The 27,133-nt window shown below is 39.9% G+C and overlaps 1 protein-coding gene across 13 annotated transcripts in view; it reads left to right on the top strand.

Annotated features, from left to right (window-relative positions):
- SGIP1 (SH3GL interacting endocytic adaptor 1) overlaps positions 1–27,133 on the top strand; it is a 193,899-nt gene that overhangs the window by 77,352 nt on the left and 89,414 nt on the right. For 10 of the 13 annotated variants that reach the window (XM_072974259.1, XM_072974258.1, XM_072974255.1 and 7 more), the window contains 6 exons: positions 10,867–10,930; positions 15,918–15,942; positions 18,922–18,993; positions 22,704–22,760; positions 24,181–24,235; positions 24,871–25,046. In XM_072974259.1, the coding sequence (XP_072830360.1) occupies positions 10,867–10,930; positions 15,918–15,942; positions 18,922–18,993; positions 22,704–22,760; positions 24,181–24,235; positions 24,871–25,046 (449 nt within the window). The remainder of the gene's footprint in view (positions 1–10,866; positions 10,931–15,917; positions 15,943–18,921; positions 18,994–22,703; positions 22,761–24,180; positions 24,236–24,870; positions 25,047–27,133) is intronic. The other 3 variants (XM_015240188.3, XM_072974264.1, XM_072974266.1) reach the window with 1 other exon arrangement.

Here is a 27,133-nt window from a genome sequence, read left to right as displayed (position 1 = left end):
AATGGGAGGGGTGGCTTATCCATGTAGGGACTGGAGGAGACAGCTAGCTGACTTCTAGAGAGCCAAGCTCCCTTTCCACCATGCAGAACTGTTGCAGGGGAGTGGCTTCCCAGCCAGGGACTTTGTTTTCCAGCATCTCTGACATCGAGGTGAAGTCATATGGTACATAAGCCAAAACCCTTCTGGTCAATGGTATAGAAGCAGAACTGTGTCTCTCCCTGGCTGCGATGCTAAAGCATCCACAGTGACTCCCTCATGATTTCTCTCCCTTCCACAGCAATTTTAGAGGGCATGTCTTGAAGGTGGTAGCTTCAGGAGGTGGAAGGAGCCTGGGTAAACAGATTGGATGTACACAAGAAAGAGAGCTATCAGCACTCACTGACGGACCTGTTGTGGAGCGGGAGGGAAAGGAGTCAAAGGTTCTTCTTAGATTTCCAGATGGAGCGTCCTGGGGGACGATGGCACTATTTTACTTGGTGAGGGAACCCCTGGCAAAGGAACTGGCTAAGGAGGAAGTTCCGTGTAGATTATCCATGCTTCGTGTGAATACTTGTCTTATCTTGATAGATTGCTGAAAAGCAACTAAGCAAGATTTTATAAGAATCTTAAAGTTAATGCCATCCAGAGGAAGACATTGGAAAATACACTCTTCTAGGGAAAATGGATTTTCCTCCCCTTTTCATACTAACAAGAGAGAGATCTTAGTATTTATGTTGAATTAGATACTTTATTTTTACAGTTGACTATTTTCAACCTTCAATTAAAATGATACTAATAGTTATACGAATAAATAATGATATTACTTCTTCCCTGGGTAGCATTTCATTTACATATTCAAATCCATTTTCTCGTTTAACACTAACAAGCGTCATGTAATGCAGGTATTTTCTAGTTCAGGAAGCTGAGTTCTTGAGAGATTAGCTGATTTTTTTCAGCATCACACAGCTGGTTAGTGGTAAAGCTAGAATCCAATTTGGGGGCTGACTGCAAATGCAACAAAACTCTGTGAGGAGTTTGAGTTCAGGAGTTATGGGAGTTTAATTAGTTTGATGGTTCTTAATTAGTTTGAATCTCAATTAGGATTGACAAAATTGGTATAATTACATACTGTCACAAAGAGTAAACTCTTAAGTGGGAAGAAATATTTGGGTATTCAGTTATTCTGGAAATTATTTCACTTTAGAGCCCACTCATATGCTGGTTTTCAAATAATTGGTACAGAATAATACTTTTGACATTAAAACAATACTCAATGTGATTTTGTCTTTTGATGGTCTAGGAAAGACAAGTTATGTGTTTAGCACGTCACAGTGACCATGATACAATTAATTACTATCGGGGCTTTCTGGTACTAATAATAGACATTGTTGGTGGGAAAAAAAAGATTATTTAGATGATGTCACTTTCCTTTTGCTTTCAATGGCTACCCGTTGCACTTACAATCTAAAGTCCTTAACCTGGGGGGAGAGTATAGCTCAGTGGTAAAGTGTGTGCCTAGCATGCATGAGGTCCTGGGTTCAATCCCTGGTCCCTCCATCAAGAAAAATAAATAAATTAACCTAACTATCCCCCCCCAGTTTTTTTTAAAATAAAGTCCTTAACTTGACCTTCACATGATCTGGCTCCTGACAGCCTTATCTCATGTCAATCTTCATCTTAAATACCACTCATTTATGCATATGTCCCATCAATGTGTAGGTAAGGAGGAGCTAAAATGGGTGACAACTACGTAATCAAAAGGGGGTGTTTTCAGGTTTGAGTAACTGATCTTTGAAGAAGTAGACTTCATGGATTCTTACTAAATAAAATTGGCTAGTGGCCTGTGGTGTATTGAGTCGGCCGTGCCATGTAAATCTCCCTTCCTGTTCACCTCTCTGCCTCCACATAATAGGTTAGAATTAAACCAAAACGATTTTATGTAAGACATGTTCCAGCTTTCTTTTTTAAATTCACCTTTAAAGACTTTTAATTCACCTCACTCAGTGGTACATGAAGTAACAGTTTAGAGATTTTTACCAAAGGACTTGCTCCTTCCTCTCTGGATGAAATGTAAAAAGACAGGAGCCCACGAAAAGCATTTCCATTACTGTGCAGTTTGCTTTCATTTATTTTCTTGTTAAGAGCGGAGCATTTTGAAAATGAGATTTGGTGAATTGCAATTCAATTGAATTTTTCTGTTTATTCCTGAAAACCAGTCCTTCTGCGCTGGGTCATTAACTTCAGTTCTGTCGAGGTGTCATGTCGGGCCGGGGAGGGACTGGAGACAGAGGGGAGAGAATCGATGAATGTGGGGAGACGGAATGCGGGAGAGAAAGAGGCAAGAAGAGGAAAACCACTTGACAGAACAAGGTTCTCAGGGAACAGGTCAAATTAATTTCACTAGTGTCTGAAGTGTTAGTCTCTAAGCAGGGCCTATGTGTCTCCCCATTGGGTGGGGGGAGGAAACTGCAAATTCTGCATGCCCTAATCCAAGTAAAAGGAACACTGGCCTACTTTCAAATCATGCTGATGAAAGTCCGCAATAGACTTACACATAGTGAAGGCTTCATCAGTGATGGATTTTCCTGCTTCAGGAGATAGTTGTATTTCTTCCTGTGGATTTTTTATCTCCCTCTGATCTTTTACGATAGATGTTAGTAAATTACAGTTCTTAATCTTGGTTTTGGTGATTAATGTGCCCTGGAAAAGCTGGAGATTTGGAAAAGTTGGATTATTTTCAAGTTTTGATGTTGTATTTTTATTTCTAAAGGGCTAGAGCTATGGAGGGGCTAGAAGTGCTGAAATCAGGCGTTTGGTTACTTTTACATAATTAGTTAAAAGAGTTGATTTCTAGTTGCTTTGTAACTATCAAAACTGCAAGAATAGCAAGCGGGATCTGCATACAATATATCTGCACAATATATTTTAGGTCTGATATAAAGCTTTTACACCCATGTAAACTTTACAGAAACCTTTTATGATAGATTGCTGAGAAAGCTGAGACTACAGTACAAGTGATGTAACTTGCCCTGGGAGGTACTGAAAATGGAATTTGAACCCAAGTTATTTGGAGCTCAAATAAGCTCTTACATTTTTTTTTAAACAACTACATATTCTTCCCATGATCTTGCTACTGTATTTAAAGCTTAATAGAAATTGTTCACTTGCTTAAAATTCTTCCCAATTCCACTCAGCTCCTTCATTACATTGACCTTGGTGGAGCAAGCACTAAGTCCTTCTGTGGCATACCTGTTCCATGACCGTTTTCTCTTCAACATTTTCTTCATGTCACCAAAAGTCAAGCATTTCTTTTTTTAAAAAGTCATGACTATTTTTAGTATTTTAGCCCTTGATGTCTTTGTTGCCTGATGGCCACCTCCATTTCAGTGCACTAAGATGAACTCCCATATCTCACATCTGAACTTCAAGGTGCTGTGCATATCTGGCTCCTTTGCAGTCCATCCAGTACTAATGGAGTGTGTCATTAAGATGCGTATTTCCCCCGATAGGCTCAGCTCAGAATGATGGGGCACCACATTGTAAACAGGCTCTGTGCTGACTAAGTACAAAGAGCACCTGGATTTCCTCTGAGTCACATAAAAATGAAGGGAAAGCATTCAGACCGAAGAGCACATGGCCATCATTCCCATCTATAATCACCAGGAGTAAGGGGACGGCAGGGCCATCCGAGGGACCCAGCGAACCAATTATGAGCAGTTTGGATTAAATTTGCAAATACGTAGAACAATCAACAATTATTTGTTAAGTGACTACCATGTGCCAGGTACTGCTCGACACTGAATTTGACTTTTCATATTTCCTGGTACTCACCTCCATTAAGCATTTCCCATATCTTAGGCAGTAGTCCAGGCACTGAAAATTGTAAATATCATAAAAAACCATGGGACTGGCCTCCATCTCAACTGGTCTTACATTTTTTGGTAAAACCTTGTTAGGACAAAGAATCTGAATTGAATTATAGTACCTATATTTAAAACTTAGAGGAAAAGCTAATACTCAAGGCATTTGACAGAAATAACAGTGGCCACCGTAATGAATAGATATTGCCAGTGAGAGTTGCCGTCACTATGCAGCATTCTGCCCAGGGCAATTATATTTGCCTGGTTTTTTTATTACTGAGACTAAATGTTTGGCCTGAGTTCCTACAGAAAATATGTAATTCCATTACATGTGATTCACCTTTGAGTAACCCTCCAAGCTGACAAAGACTCAAGCTGAAAATTTACGTTTATTACAGAAATAATCCATTTAGCAAACATTTATGGAATCTCCTTATGTTCACTGGGCAGCATACAAAGATTTAAAAGTGCAAAATCCAGTCTTTGTGTCTAGGAAATGTGCAGCCTAACTTCTCTAAAAATGTCTTCCCATTGAAAAAAAAAAAAGTCAAGGTTTTGTTTTTTGTTTTTGTTTTTCGATAAGAGCGCAAAATGACTTGTGATGACTAACGGGAAGATATTCCAAAGACATGAAGGGGTGGACTCTGGCGGCAGGCAGAGGGGACATTCCTCTTGCCCTGTGGTGTGTAATCAATGCAGTAATAACTCCCACCTCATAAGGTCGTGTTGAATCAAAATAAGGAAGTTCCTGACCAATTTCTGAAACATTGTAAGTACTTAAACAAATTACATCTATTGGTTTTTGTTTATGATATGCGTTTGGGGCTAAATTCAACTTTCCAATGTGCCATTGTAGTACACATTCTTCACCTGAAATTGTGAAGTCGCACCACAGCCCTCCCCTGAGTTTCTGTTCCCTGGCCGAATTCAGATAGACCCACCCCACCCTGCAGTTTAGGGCTCCTCCTCCTTTCCGAAGACCTCTATGTACACAAATAAATATCCCCAAACTTGAACGTCAGTGGGATGTAGATTGCAAACATTAGGAAAAGTCATTTGTTTTTCGTTTTAATTATACAAACATCGAGCAGCTTTTTTTTTTTAACTGTTAAACATATATGGATGCTGTGTATGATGTGTACCAGGGAGGGCCCTGGGTCTCGTGAGACTCATCAGACCACGTGGAAGAAGCTACTTGGCTTGGAGACAAGTAGACCTGGCTCAGCATCTTGGTCTTACCTAGCTTGTTTGTTTGGTGATCTTGAAAAGTAGCTTAATCACTTTGAGACTGTTTTTTAATCCTTAAAATAGAGGTTAGTAGTACCTTCTGGGCTTGCTGAAAGAGATGGCTTGTGAAAGTGTGTAGCATGGTGCCTGGCACATCCGAGGGACCCAGTGAACCAGCCCTGCCTTCCCCTTACTCCTGGTGATTACAGATGGGAAACCTGAGGTTGTTCCTCTAAACCCCTCTTCCTGTGAAAACATGAATCCTAACATGTAACACAGTGCCTCTCAGATTCTCTGTACATTTTGTTGCAAGTGACAACGAGTAAAAGGTCAAGTTGCAATCTGATCCCAGATCTTTGGAGTCTAAAGAAGGCCACGCATTCTGCTCCCTGCCACCATGTCTCCTGCTCTGCTCCTGGGAGGGGCGTCTTCATGCTTCTGGGGGGGATACATGAGAAGATGGTTTCTACTCCTCCATGAACTGTGTTTTGCATACTGACCCTAAACCTCTGTCACTGTCCCCTTTCCTCCTCCTGGGGCTCCTCTTCCAAAGCGCTTGGTCACTCTTACAGCTGACTTTGTGCCCAGGCCTAATTTTGCCCAAGCTCTGCTCAAGAGCACTTTTTATGTAGGGATGGGAAGCAGAAGGACTAAGTACGCCCCAGGAACATGATCCCTAAAAGTAGTACATTTTCAGCAGTTTTAAAGGCAGCATGCTTATATGGGGGTCTTAACATCATGACAAAGAGCTGTTAGTGAAAGCGAAGTGTAAGCAAGACTGAGATGAGTGAGGAAGGTCATCAAAAACTAGTCCTTACAAAGGAGCTGTCTTCTCCAACAGTCAAATACACAGAATGTCCGCCTCCCCGCCACAGGCTCACCCCCCAGCCCCACCGCCCCCAGCGTTAAAACCTGGCTTTGTCTTTGGCTCTTCTCCCCTTCTCTTGTACCTGCCCCACATCTCTCCCCATCCCAGCCCCTTAAAGTTAGCTGAGAGATATACCAGTTTGTTGCCAGCATGCAGATAGGATGGTGACTATTCTACCTTTGGCCTCTTGCCGTCTTACCAGCTAGCAGTGGAATGGTATGAATTTAGGACAAGGAGAGAAAGGAAGAGGTATTGGCAGGACTCCCCAGCTTACAGTCTTATGTGGCAGGACAGCATCTCTGGTGAAAGCCAGCAGCATCTTCTGTGGGGTAGGTCCTCAGCCTCTACCTATAGGATGCTCTCACCTTGATTTCTCCTGTTCTGGACTCAGCTCCAGGACTGTTACCTCAACCTGTCCATCTATAGAACCAGTCTTCATTTTTAGCAAAAAATATTTCAGTTGTAAGTAAAACAACAACAACAACAACAACAACAACAACAATGGAAGATATGAAACAAAGCAAGCAAAAACCTGAAGGTTTTGTTGTTGTTGTAAATTCTCATGGAAATATCACTTTCTTGATCAGGGAGGTCATCATGAACACAGATTTGTGACTAAACAGCTCCTCATTTCTTTACTAACTGTTTCACAACTTAAGCAAAACAAAACAAAACAAAACAAACAAAACAAAACAAAACCAACCCAAACTTTAAGCCAATCTGCCTTGTCTCTTTCTTCTTCACTCCCTCCCATCTTTTACCCCCATGATCACAGAATAATCTGACTTGAACTATTCCATTTTTTTTATTGCGGTGAAATACACATGACATAAAACCTGTAATGTTAAAGTGTGTTTACTACATTCTCAGTATTGTGTAACCATCACTACCATCTAGTTCCAGGACTTTTGTATAATCCCAAGAGGAAACTCTGTACCAATTAAACAGTCACTCCTCATTCTGCCTGCATCCAGCCCCTGGCAACCTCTAGTCTGCTATCTGTACCAATGAATTTGCCTACCCTGTATATTTTACATAAATGGAATCATATAATCAGTGGTTCTTTGTATCTGCCTCTTTCATTTAGCATAATGTTTTCAAGGTTCATTTTTATTGTAACCTGTGTCAGTCCATTCCTTTTCATGACTGAATAATATTCCACTGTATGGGTATACTGCCTTTTGTTTATCTACTCATTAGTTCACAGAGAACTATTTCATTGTAAAGAAGATTTTATTCAGAAAGTAATTGTCAACTAAACGATTGGATATACATTTGCAGGTTTGATTACCTACACACACACACACACACACACACACAAACAAACACACACACACAATGTGGTGCCTAAAGGCTTTCAAAGAAATCTGATGTCTATTTGTAGAAGCCTGAGTATGAGAAGCATTATAAATCCAGAAGCTTATGAGACAGCACTGGGTCTGACCTATAGATTCAGGATTCATCTATATGCAGATGGAACATGAAAGCATGGGAGTGAATGAAATTGCCGCAGGTAGTAGGTGTAAAGGAGCCCAGGACAGAACTTTGGGGATCAGTGGAGATGATGATAATAAAACTCAACTCAGGTAAACCCTCAGGCTCATCATTTGAAAAGAAAACACATCCTACTTTTCAAAAAGTTTGTAAGAAAATTAAATGAGTCAACATATGCAAAGCCACTGGTACCTGGCTTATAGGTAGGACCTCACTAATGGTGGCTGTCATTGTTGCTATATATATTTGTGCTATCACTATTGTCAGTTTCTGCATCTGTTGCTTTATTTCACTAACTTGTAACATCATATCAGGACTACCGATTTTGAAACAAGCTTTCCTACCCTCTTAAAAAATCAGTCTGTCTTTAGTTTTGTTGTTGTTGTCCTTCTCTGACTAGCTTCTTCCATAATACGAAAGGAAGCTAAAGGAGTCTTAATTAGGTGGAGAGATGCTGGAGGCACAGCACAGACTTCCAGGTGACTGATCTCGTTCTGCCTACACATGGGAAGGTGTTCCCGATTCCACAGCTGAGAAGAGAGCCATTCTGGCCCCAGATCATCAAGATGTTAAAATTCTTTCTCTTCAGCTTTCTTTGTTGTGATATTGGCAAGGGGAAAGTTAGTTACTTCACGTCTCAAAAACACTTGTTTTTTTTCCCTCCCATTTTTGGTCAAGAATAGCTGACAAAAATTCATAACCCAGCCTAAAAACAATTACACTGTAGAAACTGACTTTAAGTTTTTCATGAAGTTCTGGAGTCAGAAGTGAAAAATCATTGGAGAGAGTGTTTTAAGCTGATCAGATGATCAATTATAGTGTCTTAAACTTGTTATTCCTAGAAGATCTTTGAGTATCATTGCTCTCTTCTGAAGAATTTTTTTGAGTATTTTAAAATTAACTCTCAAAAGCACTGGCCACCCCTCTCCACTCATTTTTCACACAGTTGGTCTGACTGTCTCTTCCTGGGTCTTCTCAAAGAGCTAGTAAGATATGAATAACTTTTACATTTCATAACTTTGTTTTAGTCTTTCTGAGTTTTCTTCATACTTTTCTAAACTTCTCACATCTTTCCACTTTTCAAGGGGGAAAAGTTTTCAGTGTTTTTTCTTATTCAATAGTTTGATTAGGTTTGTTTTCTGGGATGTCACATCTTTGGTGTATTCCTGTATGCATTCCATGTATGGGGCTGTATTCTGTGGATGGGAAATATGACTTCTGGTGGACTTCTAAAACTACAGAGCAGCGTTGCATTGTGTGAACATGTGCAAATTCTTTCAGCCCTTATTCCTGACTGATTTGTTGTAGACTGAGGGGATGAAATACAAAAAGAAAGTGACTTGTATTCATCTACACAAATAATGCTGGGAACAGACTCTTTCCTGAAGCCTGATCCAGAGCACTTTTCACTGGAAAATGGACAACATGTGACATTCATGACCTAGTTCCTACTGGCTATTGTCCAAATTTAGTGGTCAAAAACAGGACAGAGTCCATGGAAAACTACTATCGCCCGCTCTGTTACTAATTTAATATAAGAATGACTGGAATCTGTCTGTATTTTCGGATCTATTTGGTAGGGCACACAGTCTGTCATCTCACGGTCAAGTTACAGAAAATAGTCATTTGAAAACATAAGATAATAATAGCTTTTGTTTTATAATCCTATAAAAATGAGTAGTGATTGGGGAATATCGCATTTATTGTTCCCCAAAGCTGAATTAGAAACATGGAAAAGCCAATTAAGAGATTTGAAGCTGAAAGAAAATTATAGGAAGAAAATGATGATTTTTAACTATGGTATCTTGCCCCTATAAGGGGATAAGGCAGTTTAAGGTGAAAAGAAAGAAGTTTTTCATCATCAAAATTAAAAATGAACAGGGGGAAGGTATTCCTAAATGTTATGGGTGGGTATGTTTAAATGTCAATAAAGTTTCTATAAACTCCTCATTTGGAAGGTAAAGGAGAATAGCTTAATGTGGGAGGAGATTTTTTTAAAACAAACATTGACATTTTAAAGACCTAAACATCTTAAATGGAATGACTATTCAAATGCAAAATTAGACTAACAAAGGCATTTTGGAGATTATATTTAAGTAGTATCCTGAGTCAGATAATGAATGACTCAGATCATCTGAGCGGCTTGGACTGACTCACATGTTTTAGGAGAAGGTGTCATGCATGGAATCTCTGATTTTGTCAGTGTTTTTCCCTTTGTTCCACCTGGTAGTGCCAAGCAAATCCTGAAAGTCAGTGACTTTTCCCGCACTAATTTGTCAAGAAGACATTCCAAACCACCGGTAACAACCACCGGTCTAAGGTTTCAAATATATAGGCATTTGGTATATTTGAATAACACTCATTAACACAAGAAACACAAGCCACATATGTAACTGCAGGACATGTAGGAGATGGTTCCCAGACAGACCCTTGACAGGATAAGAATGGAAGTTGTAAGACTGGCTTGGTTTGTCCAGAATCAGACACACCTTCTTTCCCCAAAACGCGTGAATGATGTTTCTTGGAAGACATCTTAAATCAACAAATATTATCTGGTACCTGTACTTGGTAAAGGGGACATGCAGAGGATGTCCTTGGCCTCTGTCCTAGAAAGTCTTACCATCTGTGAGAGAAACTGAGAAAAGAACTAGTAAGTGGAATAGTTTGATATATTGTAATACACACGAGAGCACCATTTGTGGGGAGCACAGAATAATCAGTTTCTTACAGCACTAGAATTGAGAGGCCCTCACAGAGGAGGTGGCATTTGACTGGGCTTTAAAGGCCCATATTGAAGTTCTAAATATAAACAAAATAGGAAAAACATTTCAACCAGAGCTAAGGACCAAATAACGAAAAAAGAAATACTGAATTACAGATGTTGGGGTATGTTCAGAAAATCTGGTATAGCCACCAAATTGAGGAAGTAGAAAAAGATGAATTGGGAATATGGAATACAGAGATGTGTCAGGTCAATGTGGCCCTCTTGTATGATTTACATAATCTGTGCCTTGGAACTATTCCAGTCTCAAGAATATGTCTAACCTGGAAATTGCTGTCCTTCAAATCTGTGATTTGGTTTCTTGACAGATTGCCAGTTTGAGTGATGAGTAACAATAGTCTAAGAAAAGCTTGTCGTCTTGTCTGTACCTGGCTCTGATCTCCTTCCCATTCTTTCATATTCTTATGCTGCTGATTGTGCTAAGAGATTATGGTGCCACGTCCTTGATAAACATCTGTTAAAAAATATCGTAATGAATCATACGTGCCTGCACACACACACACACACACGGATACAAATGAAGAAACTGCCGTTGCTTCTCGAACATTCACAGTTAACGAATGTGTGTCAGCGTTAAAAATAATGTTCACTTGAATGTTGCTAGGAACACTCAAATAGAAAATAAACTTCTTTGACCTTTTGTTGTTTTCCCACAGGATTGAAAAAACGTACAAGGAAGGCCTTTGGAATACGGAAGAAAGAAAAGGACACTGATTCTACGTATGTACTTGAGGAGAGCATCAGCGCTCAGTGTCAGCTGTGACTGTGTAGAAATGCAGATCTGCTGTGGTCTCTGTATGGCAGAATAATGAGCCCATTAAACCCCTGATTTGGCTAGAAGTCCTGAAAGGAGGTTAGAAAATGGGAAAATCAATAGCTGTTTAGGCATAGGTGAAAAGGAAGAGAGCTACGTTTGTTTCTCATCTGTAGCTTTTCATTCTGCACATTTTTATCATGCATAAATTTCATCACAGGGTGCCGAGTATTGCCCTGCATTCTTGCCTTCCAAGAATTTATAATTCATGGACAAAATACCTGTCACACAAATTGAAGTATCTTTCATGTAACTAGAAGAGCTAACATTTGACATGACTAGCATGGTACCTAGTACTTAGTAAGTGCTCAGTGAATGGCAGAGGCCACTACGCTTATTACTACTTAGACAAATTAATACGTGGCAAGTTCCTTATGAGCAATTAAAAATGGAATTTCGTGGGAATTTGAGGGCGGGAAAGCTCATATTTGAACAGATGATCAGTGAAGCTTTGGAGAAGGAGGAACCTTGAGTTTGGCCTTCGAGAAGTGAGGACATGTATTTCCTGCAAAGGGAATGCCAGCCAAAGCAGAGATGTGGGACAGCCAAGTAGGTATTCAGGACAAGCTAAAGAGGGCAGTCTGTCTGCCTGTCCGCTGCATACGTGTGTTGATGGGAGGCAAGGCTGGAAAGGAGATCAGGGCCAGATAGAAAGGGCTGTACGTGCCAGACTGAGGTGTCTGGGCTTCCTTCCTTAGGCAGGGAGCAACCTTGAAATCTCAAAGGCTTTTCAACCAAAGACTATAAAGGATTGGGGAGCAAAAAAGCTATTTTTCATCCAGTTATCAAACGTGAAGTCTTCTGTTCTTACTTTTTCTTTGTGCTTTTTCTTTTGGTAATTAATTATTTCATGGAAACTATATTTCCTCTGGCCTTGCAAAGTTTTCTAAATGATTAAATTAGAAAAAATTTTTCTAAATATTATATGATTTCCATTAATTTTTGAGGAATTGCTGTTTTCAAAACATAATCAGAAGAGGTGATGGTTCGTTCAGCAGAGTCAGAAGATCTGGGCTTTGAGTCCAGCATTGCCAACAGCCTTGGAATATACTTTCCTCTAATGGGCCTCAGTTTACTCTAAACGGAATCTAATTTTCCTAAAAGGCTAGACACTGCACGAGTCTGTCTGTCAGCAGCATCTCTTGTCACCTACAACATGCCACGTGTTGTGTGGGATACTGTTAGACACGTCTCGGGAGAACATCATTAGCAGAGACCAAATCCGTTTTTCTTGGAAGACAGTGTCTGTAACTGACTGCATATAATCTCTGGTGTGTGAAGAAAATTAAAAAGGAAACGAAGCTCCCTCAAATGGGAAAAGAGGTCAGATAACCTCCCCAGGGCAGGCTGAGCTCATTTGTATGTGACCAAAGCCACGCTTTTCCATCAACAATTCTAAAATCATGAAAATGTGAAAGCTGCTCCTCACGGCTTCGGGTAGATGCCCAATATCTCTGTGAAGTACTCTGAGGAGATATTTGCCAGTAAAATCCCAGGCATCTCTTCTTCACTTCTTATCATTCGAGCACCCCAATTTACTTAGCAAATTAGCTATCAGTTCCCACCTGCAGCAATGATCAAAGGATAAGTCATTTGGTGTAAGCCTTTGCTTTTCAGAAACCCCTGCTCTCTAACTAGGTCACATACCATTCTTGCAGAAGCTGGGGAAATGTTCTGGCAATTTGCTAGCCCTTTTGCTTTAGGTAATGCTTATGCTGGTCTGCAATCACTGAAACCTTGTTGGTGCAAACTGTTTTCAGGGCTGTTGCAACTCCGTGACGGTTGCCAAGCAACCTGCTATGGTAGCTGCCAGCTCTAAGGTCCGCTGATTGAACCTCCTTAGATAGAGTGAAGTTGAACCAGAGCTTCCTGATTTGATCATCATCATTACAATGGCTGGTAGAAAGAGGAAAGCAGAGAGCTGGTGCTAAGTGGCAGGCTCTGTGAAGGGTATTTTGTATACAGTGATATCCTTTTTAATCCTCACAGTAATTCAATAAGGTTAGAAGTAATGTCTCAATTTTAGAGATGAGGAATCAGTGCCAAAAAGAATTAAGTAACTTGCTGAAGGCTCTCCAGAAAATGAGGCATGGAGCCATTCTAGTTTAAAATCCAGTGCTTATTCCTTTATCACTCAGGGAAAAAAAAAAAAGAAATAGATGGGAAAAATTATAATCAAGACCACTAGGAGAGTAAAAGAGAAAAGGCAGTAGTTGCAAGAGGTGACTGTCACTTTTAAAAATAGACGCCAAGGGTCCCTGGTAGGTGATTAGTTAGAAAATAGAAGTCAGTAAATATAATGGATTTGCTGTTAAAAAGAAAAAAAAAGCATATAAAGCTTAACAGGAGGGTTTAGGAAATAAATTGAGAACATTTGCCCAAGTGTCTGAGGCTGCTAAAATCTGTCTCTACTCCCCATCCTAGGCCAGCGTATACAGTATCTTTATTCTAGATACCATCGAATGAGTATTTACTATGTCCTAGGCACTATTCTAGGCTTTTCATTTATATTAACTCATTGAATCCTTTAGTAGGCCTATGGGGTATATGCTGTTATCACAGCTATTATATAGATGAAGTAACTAAGACACAAAGGGATGAAGTACTTGTCCAGGGTCATGCAGCTGGGAAATCTAAGTTGATTGAACCGAGGGAGTCTGGCACTGCAGCTGGTGCTCTTAAAGACCATGCTTACTGCCACCACACTGGGATGCAGCAGCCCCATTCCCAATGGATAAGACAAAGGATCACCAATGCTGCTATGTACAATCACAGTTCTCCTGATTAAATGTTTTTAAACACCATCCCTATAGCTGCAATATGCATGAGATCGAGTGGCCTCCCATTTAAGACCCCCTATAAATATGCCCTTCTACCTGGGCCAATAGTTGGCAACATCACAGCCAGGCCTATCTCCAGAGCCTTGCCTTCTCCACATCCGTTACCTGCCCCAAAGACAACCCCGCTAGGATCAGCGCCTCTGGATTATCTACCCCGAAGGTGATACAATCACCTCTCTCTCAATTTCTTTAGCCAAGGCTGAAATCCTAGTAAGAAATGCTTATTTCTTGCAATGTATAAATCTGATAAGGAAAATTGGTTTCGATGAGTGTGGGTTGGTACCTGTCTTCTGTGCTTTCCAGCCAACCTGGGCTTATGGTGGCCACAAGAACCCACTGGCTTTACCTGCCCATCGCCTTCTCTCTCTGATGACCATGTCTCCTTCATTATTTTTAACCCCTGATCCTAGCCTAGTGCCTGACCCAATGTAAGCACTCAGTATTTGATCAGTGAATTATAACTCTTATTGGCTAAGACTTTTCCTAACTTTCTTAGATGGAATTCCTTTGAACCAACTAATTCCCATAGTTGGCAAATATCCAAACATTTCTGTCAACTCTCATGGTCTTTCACTATCGGGGTCCTCCCTGCTTCTAGTCCCTGTATCACTGATTCAGCCTTGCATCCACATGAACACAGAACTGATTATGAAAAATAATGCACTCCTCTGTAATCCAAGTAGAATATTCTGCTAATTTTGGCTGAGAATCACATCTTGGAGCCAAGAGTATGTCACACCAACTCTGCATTTCTCTTTCTCTCTCTGTTTCTCTCCTCTTCTCTCTCCTTTGCCCCATCCTATGGAGCAATAAAGAATTTTGTGACTCTGTCCCACCTCTTAAAGAACAATTCCAAACACACCAAACTTCAAGATTTCATAGTCTACCCCAAGTACTTATTAAGGTTTTCCTCCAAACAATGCAAGTCCCCATCTAAGCAGAATTCTGCTCTTCATGTTAATAGAATAACATTTTTCAAGCTTCCTTACAAAATGAATTAAAATAAGACATTACAAAGTTACAGTGACTTCTCTCTTCCTTCTCCCTTTCTCTGGTTCCTCCAATTCAGTTTTCTAAAGCAACAATAATAATACTTTCCTCTATTGCTATAAAGTCTAACAGGGTTGCAAGTGGGCAGTTTTGTGTTCCTAATGGAGAGACGTCATGGAAGAGGGGAAAAAAACATAACGAACAAACATGTTTGAATACTCAGTATGTGCCAGGAACTATTATAAATTATGTATACTCCTTATATTTAAAAAGGCTTAGAGAGGTTGAGTCATGTGTTCAGGGTCAGAGAACTAATAAGAGGTGGAGTCTGGACATGTAGATTCATCCTGCTCTAAAGCCCAGACTCTTCAGCACGGCAGCCTTGTGCCACCATGGATCCAATACCCTGGACGTTAGTCATCAACATGAGCCACTTAGCAAAATTGCCCTCCATTTCCTGCTCCTCCGTAATCAAAGGAGTAGTAAATATGGAAATATGGAAGAAAGTATAGATTCTCAAAGTAGGTTGAAAAATACCATAGAAGTTCCTTCTTATAAGGGGAAATTCAAGACCACTGATAGGGGAGAAGACGAGAGAGAACAAATTGGTCTGCTTTCCCTGTGGTAGTTGTAAATGGAAGCCAGCTGAGTGGGACAGACGGTTCATGAATTCTCCTCTCAAAAGTGGGCAAAGATATACACATATATGTGTGACGGAATCACTTTGCTGTACACCTGAAACTAACACCACGTTGTAAACTAACTATACGTCAATTTTTAAAATGTTTATTAAAAAAAGGTGGGCAAGACACTGCACCGTCAACTTGGTACCTTTTGGATCTCAGTTTTTAATGAGAATCTCCCTCCCACATGCACATACACCCCCCCCCCACTCAAATATCACTCAGTCGATTTATTTGAATGTAGTTTTCATTAGCCAGGTTTGCTAGAGTGGGAGCTCGCAAGATGGGGAGAGAGGTGGTTAATGATTCTTCTTGTTCTTGAGTCTATGTAGCAAGAATGATTCATTTTCCTAATAGCTACCAATTTCTTTTTGTTACAGAGGTTCACCAGATAGAGATGGAATTGTAAGTATTTAAATGACCATTTTCAGTAGGTTTACACTTCAATCTATGCTAGTTTGAATTTCTTAAGCCCCGTTTCCTTTTTTTTTTTTTCAGCAGGGAAGAAAATAGCTTAAATAACTTTTCAGATCTCTCACTGTTGTAATTTTCTGTAGTAATTGCATGAAACAAAAATGCAGTCTTGGTCAAGTTAAACTTATTTATTGCATTCACCTAAAACCCTGCCCCAGAGTGGGCAAGCAAACCAGTCATCAATATGGTGGGTCAAAAGCCAGACAGTTCCTGCAGAGGCTGCTACCATCAAGTCTTATTTCATTTCCAATTTAATGATATAAAAGCTCATTATGGGAGAATGTTTTTCTCCAGCAGAGTCCACAAAGTCATAATGGAGCTGAGATCCAATAAAATTGAAAGAAACTTTTCCCTTTTCATAGTTGAGCTGCAGATACATTTTCTATATTAAATTCGTAAGTAGGGAATGGTCTTGAAACCACTTACGCCTGAATTTACAGCCTGAAGGAGGAAAATGTGTCCACTGGGTTCAGATTTAACAGTAACTCTGATTCCTTGCTGGTTGCCAGATTTCTTGCTTTTTAAAGAAGCCTGTGGTGCATGGCTTGAATTTATCCGAGTTGTGCTTCTGGGAGTCTGCACCAGCTTCTAAAATGACTTCCTTCAAATCTAAATCAGATGCCTATTCAGAAGGTTCAAAAGAACAGCTGTTACTGGAGGGGGAAAAAAAAAAAGGACTCACATTAGGCTCACTGAGCTGGAGTGGGAACCAAAATAAACCTGATGGCTAAAAATATTTTTTTGGAAATATCACACTTTATAATATTATAGCGAAATTGGGGTGTTAACTGCACCTATGGTAGGAGCTTTTCTCCCACATTTGACTCAAGGTTCTTAGCTTTGGGGTGCCTTTTGCATTCATGTAGTTCTCATCATGAAATGTTAAGAAAATAGACTGAAATTTATCAGACATTGGGTAACACTATAATCAAGGCTCTATTCAGCAGGGGAAAAAAAAGACCCAGAAGACCCAGCTTCTCCTCACCTCTTGCTTCTGGCTCAGAGCCCTCTCGTTAACTCTGTCTCAGGTACTCTCCGCTTCTGTGTCTTCTCTTGGCTTCTGTCTCAGTCCCCTTCCTGAGTTCTCTTGCCCCCTTCATTCTGCCCCTTGCAAGGCTCTGTTATAGCTAGTCTCCGCTTTCTCTCGCTGCTGCTCCCAGGCTGGTTTGCTATTTCTTGCTTCTCTCCCTCTGGCACCCTCAGTCTTGTCCTTTTTTCTTTCTCTAAAGCTCTTCCCACCCCGCTGTTTATTGTCTCGAGGCCCCACTGCTGCCTTAGGCTTCTCTGCGTTTCTAGGGACCACCAGTTTAAATCTCAAGTAGACCATGCGTCCCAGTGCCCAACACAGCACTGGCATGCAGCAGGCGACTGAGTATGTGCTGCATGAATGAGCCCAGCTGGGATTCTGTGGACTCACCCACCCTAAGTCAAGGCTTTGTACCTGAGTCCTCCGAGTCCTCCTTCACTGCCACCATTCCCTGTCACATCAAGATATTTATCAGCAGATGTGCTCTCTTCATTCCTCAATTGGAAATGCCGTGAATGGGTCACTGGTCATGATTTTAGGAAAAAGGAATTATTTAATTTCGATTTCTTAGGAAATAATGCAGACCTGTTTGGAAAAAATTCGAAATAAATGCATATTCTCAGAAACAGGGTGTACAGCTTCATAGGTAATTGGAAATTATTAGCCAACTGCTAATTTGACCATTTGGAAATGTTCCTCAAGTCTTCTCCATGTACTATGGCCACCAAACTTTACGAACTCCGTATCAAACCAATGCCATGGGAGTCCAAGTTGCTGTTTGCATTCAGTCCCTAGACATCTCAACCTGATTTTCTTTCAAACTCAGACTAATTTGAAGACCTTGTGTCTGTGGACCTAGTCCACTTTTACGTGGCTGATTTAGCTTTCAAATGATTGCCTTTTGAATATCTGAAGTTTAAATTTAAGGCTTCACTACTGCGGTTCTACCAACTGCAAGCGCTGGTGCACCCGCTTAACGCTTACAAACCACCTGGCCAGCGCAGGGGCTACACAGCAGGCTTAACGTACTGATGCTTGTTTAACTTCTGTTTCTCAAAACCCAACGAACCCCATCTCCAGTGACAACGCTTCTGAGGTTCTGTGTGCAGAGGTGTTGTGGCAGGGCTGCGTGTGTGAAGGCGGGCTTGCCTTGCCCGCCACGGGCTGAATAAGCCCCCACCCCAGCCCCATCGAGCTGTCTGTCGCGGTGTCTGAGGCTTCAGGCAGCTGTGTGTGATGATATCATTCTAACCCAGAGACAAACTCCGATCTGTGCAGCATACACTCAGCGTTTTCCGAAGCGGTTCAGGTTTCCATCCGCCCCTAGACTGGGGGCAATGGAGGTTACATCCGTCACCGCGAGATCTCTGCCCATCTTGAACATGTGTGCAGGAAATGGTCCAGATTTGGAACTGTCAGCTGTGCGTACTCTGTGTATTGATGACTCCCAGAAAGGCTTTAATCTAGGGGAATATATGGTGGTGCCAGACTTCTTGGATTTGTATTAAAAATACATAAAAATACAGCCGTTTTTATTCAGTCTCTTTGGTGTGTCCTGGTGTCTGTTCTCGACCTTGTAAATTAAGTGCGGGCTGAATGAGGACTAGGTCCACATCATCCCTGGTGCCTGGGATGTGTCCTCCTCCTCCTCCCTTCTTCTCCTGACCCAGCCACACCGGCCTGCTGAATAGAGCCTCATTATGGGCCCCAAAGTCCGCTCTTTGCTTCAGGAACCCTGCCAAGATTGGTAGGCCCTACAATTTGGCCTAGAAATTGTTTCTTCTCTGGTATGTTTGCTGACTCCATGTGATTCTTTATATGTGTCTTGAAGAACAAACAGATCCTTTAACAACTTTTTTCTACATGAAAACAATCAATTCCAGCAGCCCAGCCCACATGAACCACCCTACAATAACAAAGCAGAGTGCGCGCGTGAAGGAGGAAAAAAAGTTTCGGTAAGGAAACAGATTTTAGTTTAAAATTTCCAAGGGGTTTTAGAAACAGTGAGTAAAATTCCAATTTGAAATTAAAAAAAAAAAAAGCGTTTAAGAAGACTCTCTCTTGGGTAGTATTTCCCAATGACTTCTTGACTACCCGGGGCCAATTCTTAAATCAATCATAGAGACTCTATATATTGACATCTGAATATACTTTGAAAGAGTGATCAGGCAGGAAAGACATGTGATTTCTTCGGCTTAGACAAAGGACAGGGATTCAAACTTTAAAAAGAATCTGTTATCTATAAGAAAGCTTTGACTATTTAACATAGACAATTCAATACAAATTGAGTAGTCATTTGTTAGAATAAGCATGATTTCAGTAAGATCAGGAATTTGGCAGGACCTCGGCCTGTGGGAACCAATGCACTTAACCAAAGGATGTCAAATCAGGGATGCTGATCCTGGTGCAGAATATGCAACAATTCTACTTGTGTTATCCAATATGGTAGCGAGATAAGGCTATTTAAAATTCAGTTCCTCAGTCGCATTTGCCATATTTCAAGTTCTCCATTAGCTACTTGGGACTAGTGGCTACCATGTTGGACAGCACACATATAGAATGTTTATGTCTCCACATACAGTTCTATTGGGCAGTCCTATGCTATAGGATTATTTACAAAGTGAGTAAGTGTAGCTCAATGGCAAAAAGATAATGTTTAGGCAGTATATTGTGTGTCATTTGCACTTCTTGCCAAAGAACACTATGAGACCATGAGCTGACCTTGGAAAAGAGGAGCATTCACAGCGAAACTTAAGAACTTTGATGAATGTACAATTGAACATAATTGTTGCTGTGTTTGTGGACTTAATCCATCATGTTATCTGAGAGCAGATATGGCTGACCAAAGTACAATAGCTATTAAAACATGATCAACATTGCTGTGACCCTCAATTATCTTTAAAGAACAATCATATATTTAAGTTATAGAAGCTATTCACACTAATTGTGGAATTTTAGAAAATAGAGAAAAGAAAGAAATAAAAGAATATATAACTTCTGCTCCAAGAGAAAAACCACTGCTTATATGTTAGGGAATAGCCAACATTGCTTTATATGTTAAGCCTAGTTTTTAAATAGTATTTCCCCACTTACATTCTTTCTTGCTTTTTCAATGTTTTCCAATTGAAATTCAATAGAGTCATTATCTCCACCATCATCGCTATGATGGTAATAACCACTTAAAAGGTTAAACGAGGACAATTATTTCTTCCTTGAGGTCTGACCAGAAGAATTTCAACCAGATTCTGGCTTATCTTTGACTTGATAATATCTACTTACAAAACCAATTATATTTGTAAGAATTCACTAATGTGAATGAAGCCAAATTGTCAGTTCCTCTAATAAAGTTCTGTGTGTGTGTGCATGTGGTCTGAATATTAGCCCAAGAGAATGTGCTGTTATGATTTGTTGTTTGTTTTTTGTATTTATGTTTAAAATGTTTCTATTTTAAAAGAAAATTTCTTTTTATAGGCTTTGATTTCTCATTATCTTTATCTTCCATTGGTTTCCATGGAAACCGGGAAATTTTTCACTCAGCCCAGATCTAGAAAGTTGAAAACACTGAGGGACTTTTTTATTCATAATGTTGGATATATGTTATCAGGAAAAACACACACACATATACACACACACATACATCTATTTTGTTGTTCAGCTGAGCATATCAACTATCTTGGTTTTGAAGGGCTTTGGTTTTGGAAGTGAGATTATTATGGAAGCAAACACTGCAAAACTTTAAAAAATTTGAACTCAGTAATTTTCTTAATCTCTTTGGGTTTTAGATAACAATTCTTTGTACTGAAGAACTGTTTAAAAACTAGAAGTTCTATTAATAGCAGTATGTACTGATCACAAAATTTATGAGTTTAGTTCTTTGGAACCAAATTTGAGATTTGATTTCTCATTATTATACATTAAATTTGTATTTTGAATTTATTATGTACACTTTCTAAGAAGGATTTGGAGAATTTTGCAAAGACGATATATGCAAACATATTGGTAAGGTAGAAACTTAAAAAGAAAGCAAATTTGACAGAAAAAAAATAGGAACCATGCCATTCACCATGGGAGAGATTTTTTTATTATGAGATGGCACATTATTTAATGGACTGTGTCCTCCAAAGTAGCTTCATAACTTATACAGGTACAGAGTTGATGTGGCAGGTATTTCAAACAACCTTTGTTCAAAAAGGAAAGGGTATCATTGAAGCACTAATTCAATGAAGGCAATTCCACGGGAAGGTTAAAATGGTGTCATCTGACAAAGTATGTACTCTCTGACAAAGAGGAAGAGAAGGGCAGGCCCTCTGCGTTCCAGGATGCGAGTCTGTGGAAGCAGGGCAGAGTTCATGCATCTATAAATTCTGGTGCGGTGGCAGTGTATGGGAAGAGAGCGAGAATGAGCCCAGTGTCTGTCCCTTACGCACTAGTCCCCCTCACTACACTACTGCTTGTTCTTAGAATGCCCAGCAGCATTCAGTAAGTATTAATCAGTGATAATGCTTCCTAGGTTACCTCTGAGTTGGTTTTCTGGTGATCCTATGTGCATAGATGAAAAGCTTTCTTCTCCTACTTGTTTGTCAAATTAAGTCTTAGCTGTTCACACTGTAGCTCAACTGGTCTTCATTTGTGATTACAAAATTAGGTGTCCTGTCCTTAAGCCTCCTTGTGCGTCACCATTTGATGTGTGTTGTTGTGAGATCTGACGGTTCTCAGTGACATACCATTGCTCTGTGTGCTAACTACAGGCACGTTGTTGAACGGACTCTCCATTACCAACCTGATTTGCGTTTTTGTCCTTTGCTCATGAAAAGCAGAGAATCCCAGCAATTTCCATTTGGATGATGCCATATCCTTGCTCAAGTGCTTATGGCCACACAAGTCATGTTTGTACTAGAGGCCAAAATAGAACTTTAGAAATAATCCTGAGAGAGCGATGCTGATATGCAGCCATCTTGCGATGATGTATGCTCATGAAGGCATAGGATGCCTGGATGATGGGAATTCATGATTAATCCTCAAATTCCATTTTAATAATTTGATAAGAAAAGCCACTCGAAAGAATACCAACACTTCTTAATACCTACATGCTGAGTTAACTAATTCAGAGCTGATTTCCTTTGTATTCTATCAAGGGGATGGTTAGGAAAAGGTTGAGTCAGAAAAACTAAAAGGTTGAGTTAGAAAAACTAAAAGGTTGAGTTAGAAAAACTAAAAGATCAGTTAATGACTTGGATAAATACTCTTTGGCTATGTTGGAACTAATGTATATGAGAGCAACATGGAAATCAAAATGTTGCCATTTCAACATGTATATACATCTGGTTACATCCTCTGAAGCTATAGAGGATTAAATTATAATGTAGGTGCTGCTATTCTTCAGTAATTGAATAAAAGTTGAACAGCTAGTTGTTCATATCCCCATGCTTAGATATCCTATAATCTTTCATGAAATGAGTATGTAAGCTCTTTTATGCAGTGTCACAGCAGCTCAGTTTACCATTCAGTTACACCAGTGTGGTTGCTTAGAAGGCTGGTCTAATTTGTCTCCCAGTGCTGAATTTTGATAGCTCTCACTAAATACAGATAAGAGTTAAGTGGTCTTTGTTCCTTTTCTTTTCACTCAGATGTTTCTTCTCTAAACGTATTTTCAAATTTATTACAGAAGAAAAGCAATGGGGCACCAAATGGATTTTATGCGGAAATTGATTGGGAAAGATACGTAAGTATCAGAAGACTGTTTGTCTTTATAAATATTTCAGAATGTGAAAATGAGTTGAGGCATTCTTATATTTAAAACAGGACATGGGAATAAGTGAAACATCTCATTATGGAGTGCCTGGCACCATTAACATGGTATAGAGGTTAAGAGCACTAGATTCTGTTAGACCTGGGTTCAAGACCTCGCCCCTCCACAGGTCAGCTGTGTGTGGCTTTGGGATAGTTATTTGTCAGCCAGCAAAAATGAAACCAGTAGTTTATAGAATTGTTGCAAGGATTCAATGAGCAAATTGTCTGCAGAATATTTCAGTAGCCTGCTTACCCTGTAATGCGTTCAAAGAACACTTTTTTAAATGTTAACTTCAGATGTTTCAGTTCTGGCTATACTTCTAAGCAGCTTTGAATATTGAAGCAAGTCAATTAATGTCTGGGCCTTGGTTTTGTAATGTCTTAGTCCATTTGGGCAGCCATACCAAAATATCAAAAATTGAATGGCTTATAAACAACAAACATTTATTTCTAACAGTTCTGGAGTCTGGAAAGTCCAAGATCATGGTACCAGCAGGTTCAATGTCTGGTTGAGTGCCCCCTTTCTGGTTCATAGAAGGCAACTTCCAGCTACAACCTCACTGGGGAGGCTCTGTTATAAGGACAGCTTTTGCTGTCCCCAATGCATCCTGAAGTGTACTTCCAACACCTGCAGATTCTGCTTTCAGCATGGCCTCCCCTAGTTGAGAAGCTGCAGTAACTGTATCCTGTCCAGGCTCTTCCCCCAGCATGTTGGCCCACCGGTCTTATTTTCTAGGGTCTCCCACCACACAGCTTCCTTTCCAGGCATGTCATCTTCACTGTTACCTCTGCCTTTCCCCACACGAACCATACTGCCCATTCCTGCCTTGGTGCCTTAGTGCAACCTCTTCCTTACTTCTGACTCCCCTCTGCCCGATCCATCTGGACCAAGAGGTACATGTAGACTCCCTGACTCTTCTAAACCTCACTAATTTCCTCTCCTTTCAAACTCCTCTATCACTGATGTTTTGTGGTTTGCATATTTTTTAACTTTTCCTACCAAAATACAGACAAAAGATAATTTGCACTTTGTACCCCCTCTACACACACGCCATGTTGCTTAACTTAGTCCTTGGTTTACAGGAAATGTGTGATAAATTCTCTCTGAATGTTTTCTTTCATTGACAATTGATCCCTAGTTGATTTTTCCCAGTAGGAAGACTTTCCAAATATCTCTGGGTGAATATCTAAACACATACTGCTCAGCAGTCACCTCCAAAAGTTAAAATCCTCACCTCCTAGAATAAGGAGGCATGTCTCTATCCTTAAGTAGAAGGCTCTTGAAGGAAAATGAATCATTCCTTTATCATTGTCAAGATAATAATTGCTTAATGTGCACTTGTATTTTATAGAACTCACCTGAGCTGGATGAAGAAGGCTACAGCATCAGACCTGAGGAACCCGGCTATATCCTTTCTTTATTTTTTTAATTGGAATTTTGGCTTTCTCTCAGAAAGCACTATGACAGATATCGATTTTGTAAAAGTGCTGAAACCCAAGCTGCCCTAGTATTAGAGATGAATAAACAGCACAGAGAACAGCCTGATCACTAACAAGCAGGCATTCTGCCTTGATCTATTCATAGAAAAGAGAGAGGAGGAGGAGAAAATTGTGCTGAAAAACAATTGTACAAATTGTAGGTACTGGGTTGTCTGCTAAAACCTGATGTGGCAATGCCACTTATGGTGGCTGGAAAACAGCCCTTACTTATGTTTTCCCCACAGATTCTCTCTGCTCAGAGAGCAGGTCACACCCTGAAGCACTTAAAACTCATCACAGTTTGTCCTCAGAGTGGCCCTGCTCTCTCCATGGGAAGAGGACATTTACGTGGGCCTTGAAATTCACCACCCTTAGCCGTGTTCCAAGGAAAGGGGAATAAATTCTAACCCTTTCCTGCTTTACTTTCAATTTTTTGTTTGTTTTGTTTTGATTTTCTGCTATCTACAGATACTTCCACTGACTCCCAGCACGATCGCTCTTTCTTATACTCACCATTGCCTCCCAGTAGAAAAAAGAGTCATGTATCTTTAACTGTGTTCTACCTACCAAAGGAAAGCACTTTTATTCTTCGAGCGAATCGGAAGAGGAAGAAGAATCACACAAGAAATTTAACATCAAGATTAAGCCATTGCAATCTAAAGACATTCTTAAGAACGCTGCAACGGTGGATGAACTGAAGGCATCAATAGGCAACATTGCACTTTCCCCATCGCCAGTGGTGAGTGGTTTTTTTTGTGTCAAGCTTTGGTGAGGCTGGACAGACAGCTGTGTTCTGCCCATACATGTTCAGCAGATCAGAAACTCCTTAAACTGAAGGCTGCATGTGGTCACCATTTTATGAACTCTGTAAACCTGAAACAGCTCATTCTAGCTCTGGAAGGCTATGCTCATTTTATATTGCAACTCCTGTACTTTTGAAAATGGTCAAAATGACTGAGACCACATTTCTTTTTGACTTATTCTCCTGCAAACATTTTTCAAAGAAGGAAAAAAAAAAACGTAAAGATTATCCAGATGTACTTCTGAAACAATTAGAAACAACATAAAGTTTACATACTTACTAATAGAGATTTTTTAAAACATAAAAAAATCAAAAACAAAAAATTAAAACAATATATCATCCTCTTTTATGAAAGAACACAGGAAAACTCATGGAAGGAAAACAAAGGAAATTGCTGTTTTTCAGGAAAAAAATCTCATTGTTAATGCTTCAAAAAGAAATATTAACCTAATATCACGGATCATAGGCTAAAAAGTTATAAAAACTCACAATCTTCATTATATTTTATTATCAAATTGTCTTAAATACTCTTATAATTTAGGCACCTCAAATACAGGTATACTTTATTTATATTAAACAAATTGGTATTTTTCTACAATTAGTACTTCCTTCTCCAATTCTCATCTACTAAATTCCTCCAGTTGCGGAATTCTGAGTTCCAACATTTACAGTGTTTTCTCTGTAGAGTTTGATAAATGCTGCAATTGTTTTCTAAAAATAGCTGTGAAGAGCAGATGAAGGCTCTCCTACCAGCAGCTAACGCGTTCTTGGCTTCTTGGCATCTTCTTTAGAGACACGTGATCTCCCTGCAACATTTCCCATGGACGAGGTAGTTAATACGTGCAGAACCATTTTTGAGATGCTCTGGAAATATCTCAACCAGCCTTTCTAAAGGAGTTGGAATCACCTGTCCTTTGGGAATAACCGTTGCCTGCCTGGTGTGAACCGAGTCTATAACGATGCCTTTTTTAGTGCTTAGTGCTTATAATGGCCTTTACCACTACTGTTAAGAGTCAACTAACATGACTGCTAATAATAATCGACCACAGCAAATAGTATATCAGGTAATTTTTAATCATATACTCACTTGCCTTCTTAAGATGTATTGTTGAGAAGGGAGACATGAAATACATGCCTTTTCTTTCCCTTCTGCAGTGGAGAGTGCAGATTTTAAACTCACACATTGGTCTGTCATGCAGGTGATTTCTAGCAGTAGGGGCATTTTAAATGCACACACTTTCATTTTTCAGTTGATATCCTTCAAGTCATTTTTTTACTTACTAAAAATTTTTTTTATTAATTGGGAAAATGTATTTAAATGCCTGAAACCAATTTATATCCACTTCTTCATGGGATGTAATAAACTCAGTGGGCATTTGGAAGCTACGTGGATAAGTGTAAGAAGGCCAGTTCATGGCATTAAATGAATAAAGTTACATGAAAGAAAACTTACCAGAACAATCTCAGACATGCGGTATAAATTTGCTGAAAGCTAGTTGAATCTACGAAAGAAATCCCTTCTATCAGAAAGATGTGTGCCCAAGTCATCTGGCAGTTATTTCTCCAACCAGATACGATGCTGCTGAGGGGGCAGCAAGAAGACTGGTTGTTATTCTGAGCTCTGCCCAGCACCTATTTTAAAGTGATAGATTGATATAATGTGGTTAAGACTGATAAAAAGCTTCTAGGGAAATCGTGTGAGAACTAGATGGAGACACTCAGAGAAAGTAATCACAGAGTTAGGCTGTTTCTGCAGACCAGGAGCACCACAAACCAGGGGAGCCTGGGACCCCCTACCACTACTGCCCTGCACTCCCAGCCGGCTCCCTCTAATGTGAGAACCTGGCTCTGCCATTACTATGATTCCCAAATATTTGTGATTTTGACATTTAATGTAAGAAAATGAGCAGTTATTGCTACTTTAGGGAAAGGTAAGCCTATTTCTGGGTAAACATAAGGGTAAAGAGAGATTGTAACTGAAAAAATATTCTTGGCTTTAGAATGCTTGCCCTCTTCTAGATAAC

The sequence above is a fragment of the Vicugna pacos genome, chromosome 13, assembly GCF_048564905.1.
Source record: "Vicugna pacos chromosome 13, VicPac4, whole genome shotgun sequence".
Lineage (NCBI taxonomy): Eukaryota > Metazoa > Chordata > Mammalia > Artiodactyla > Camelidae > Vicugna > Vicugna pacos.
The sequence above is the reverse complement of the archived record's forward strand: the minus strand, read 5'-3'. Positions and strand labels throughout refer to the sequence as shown.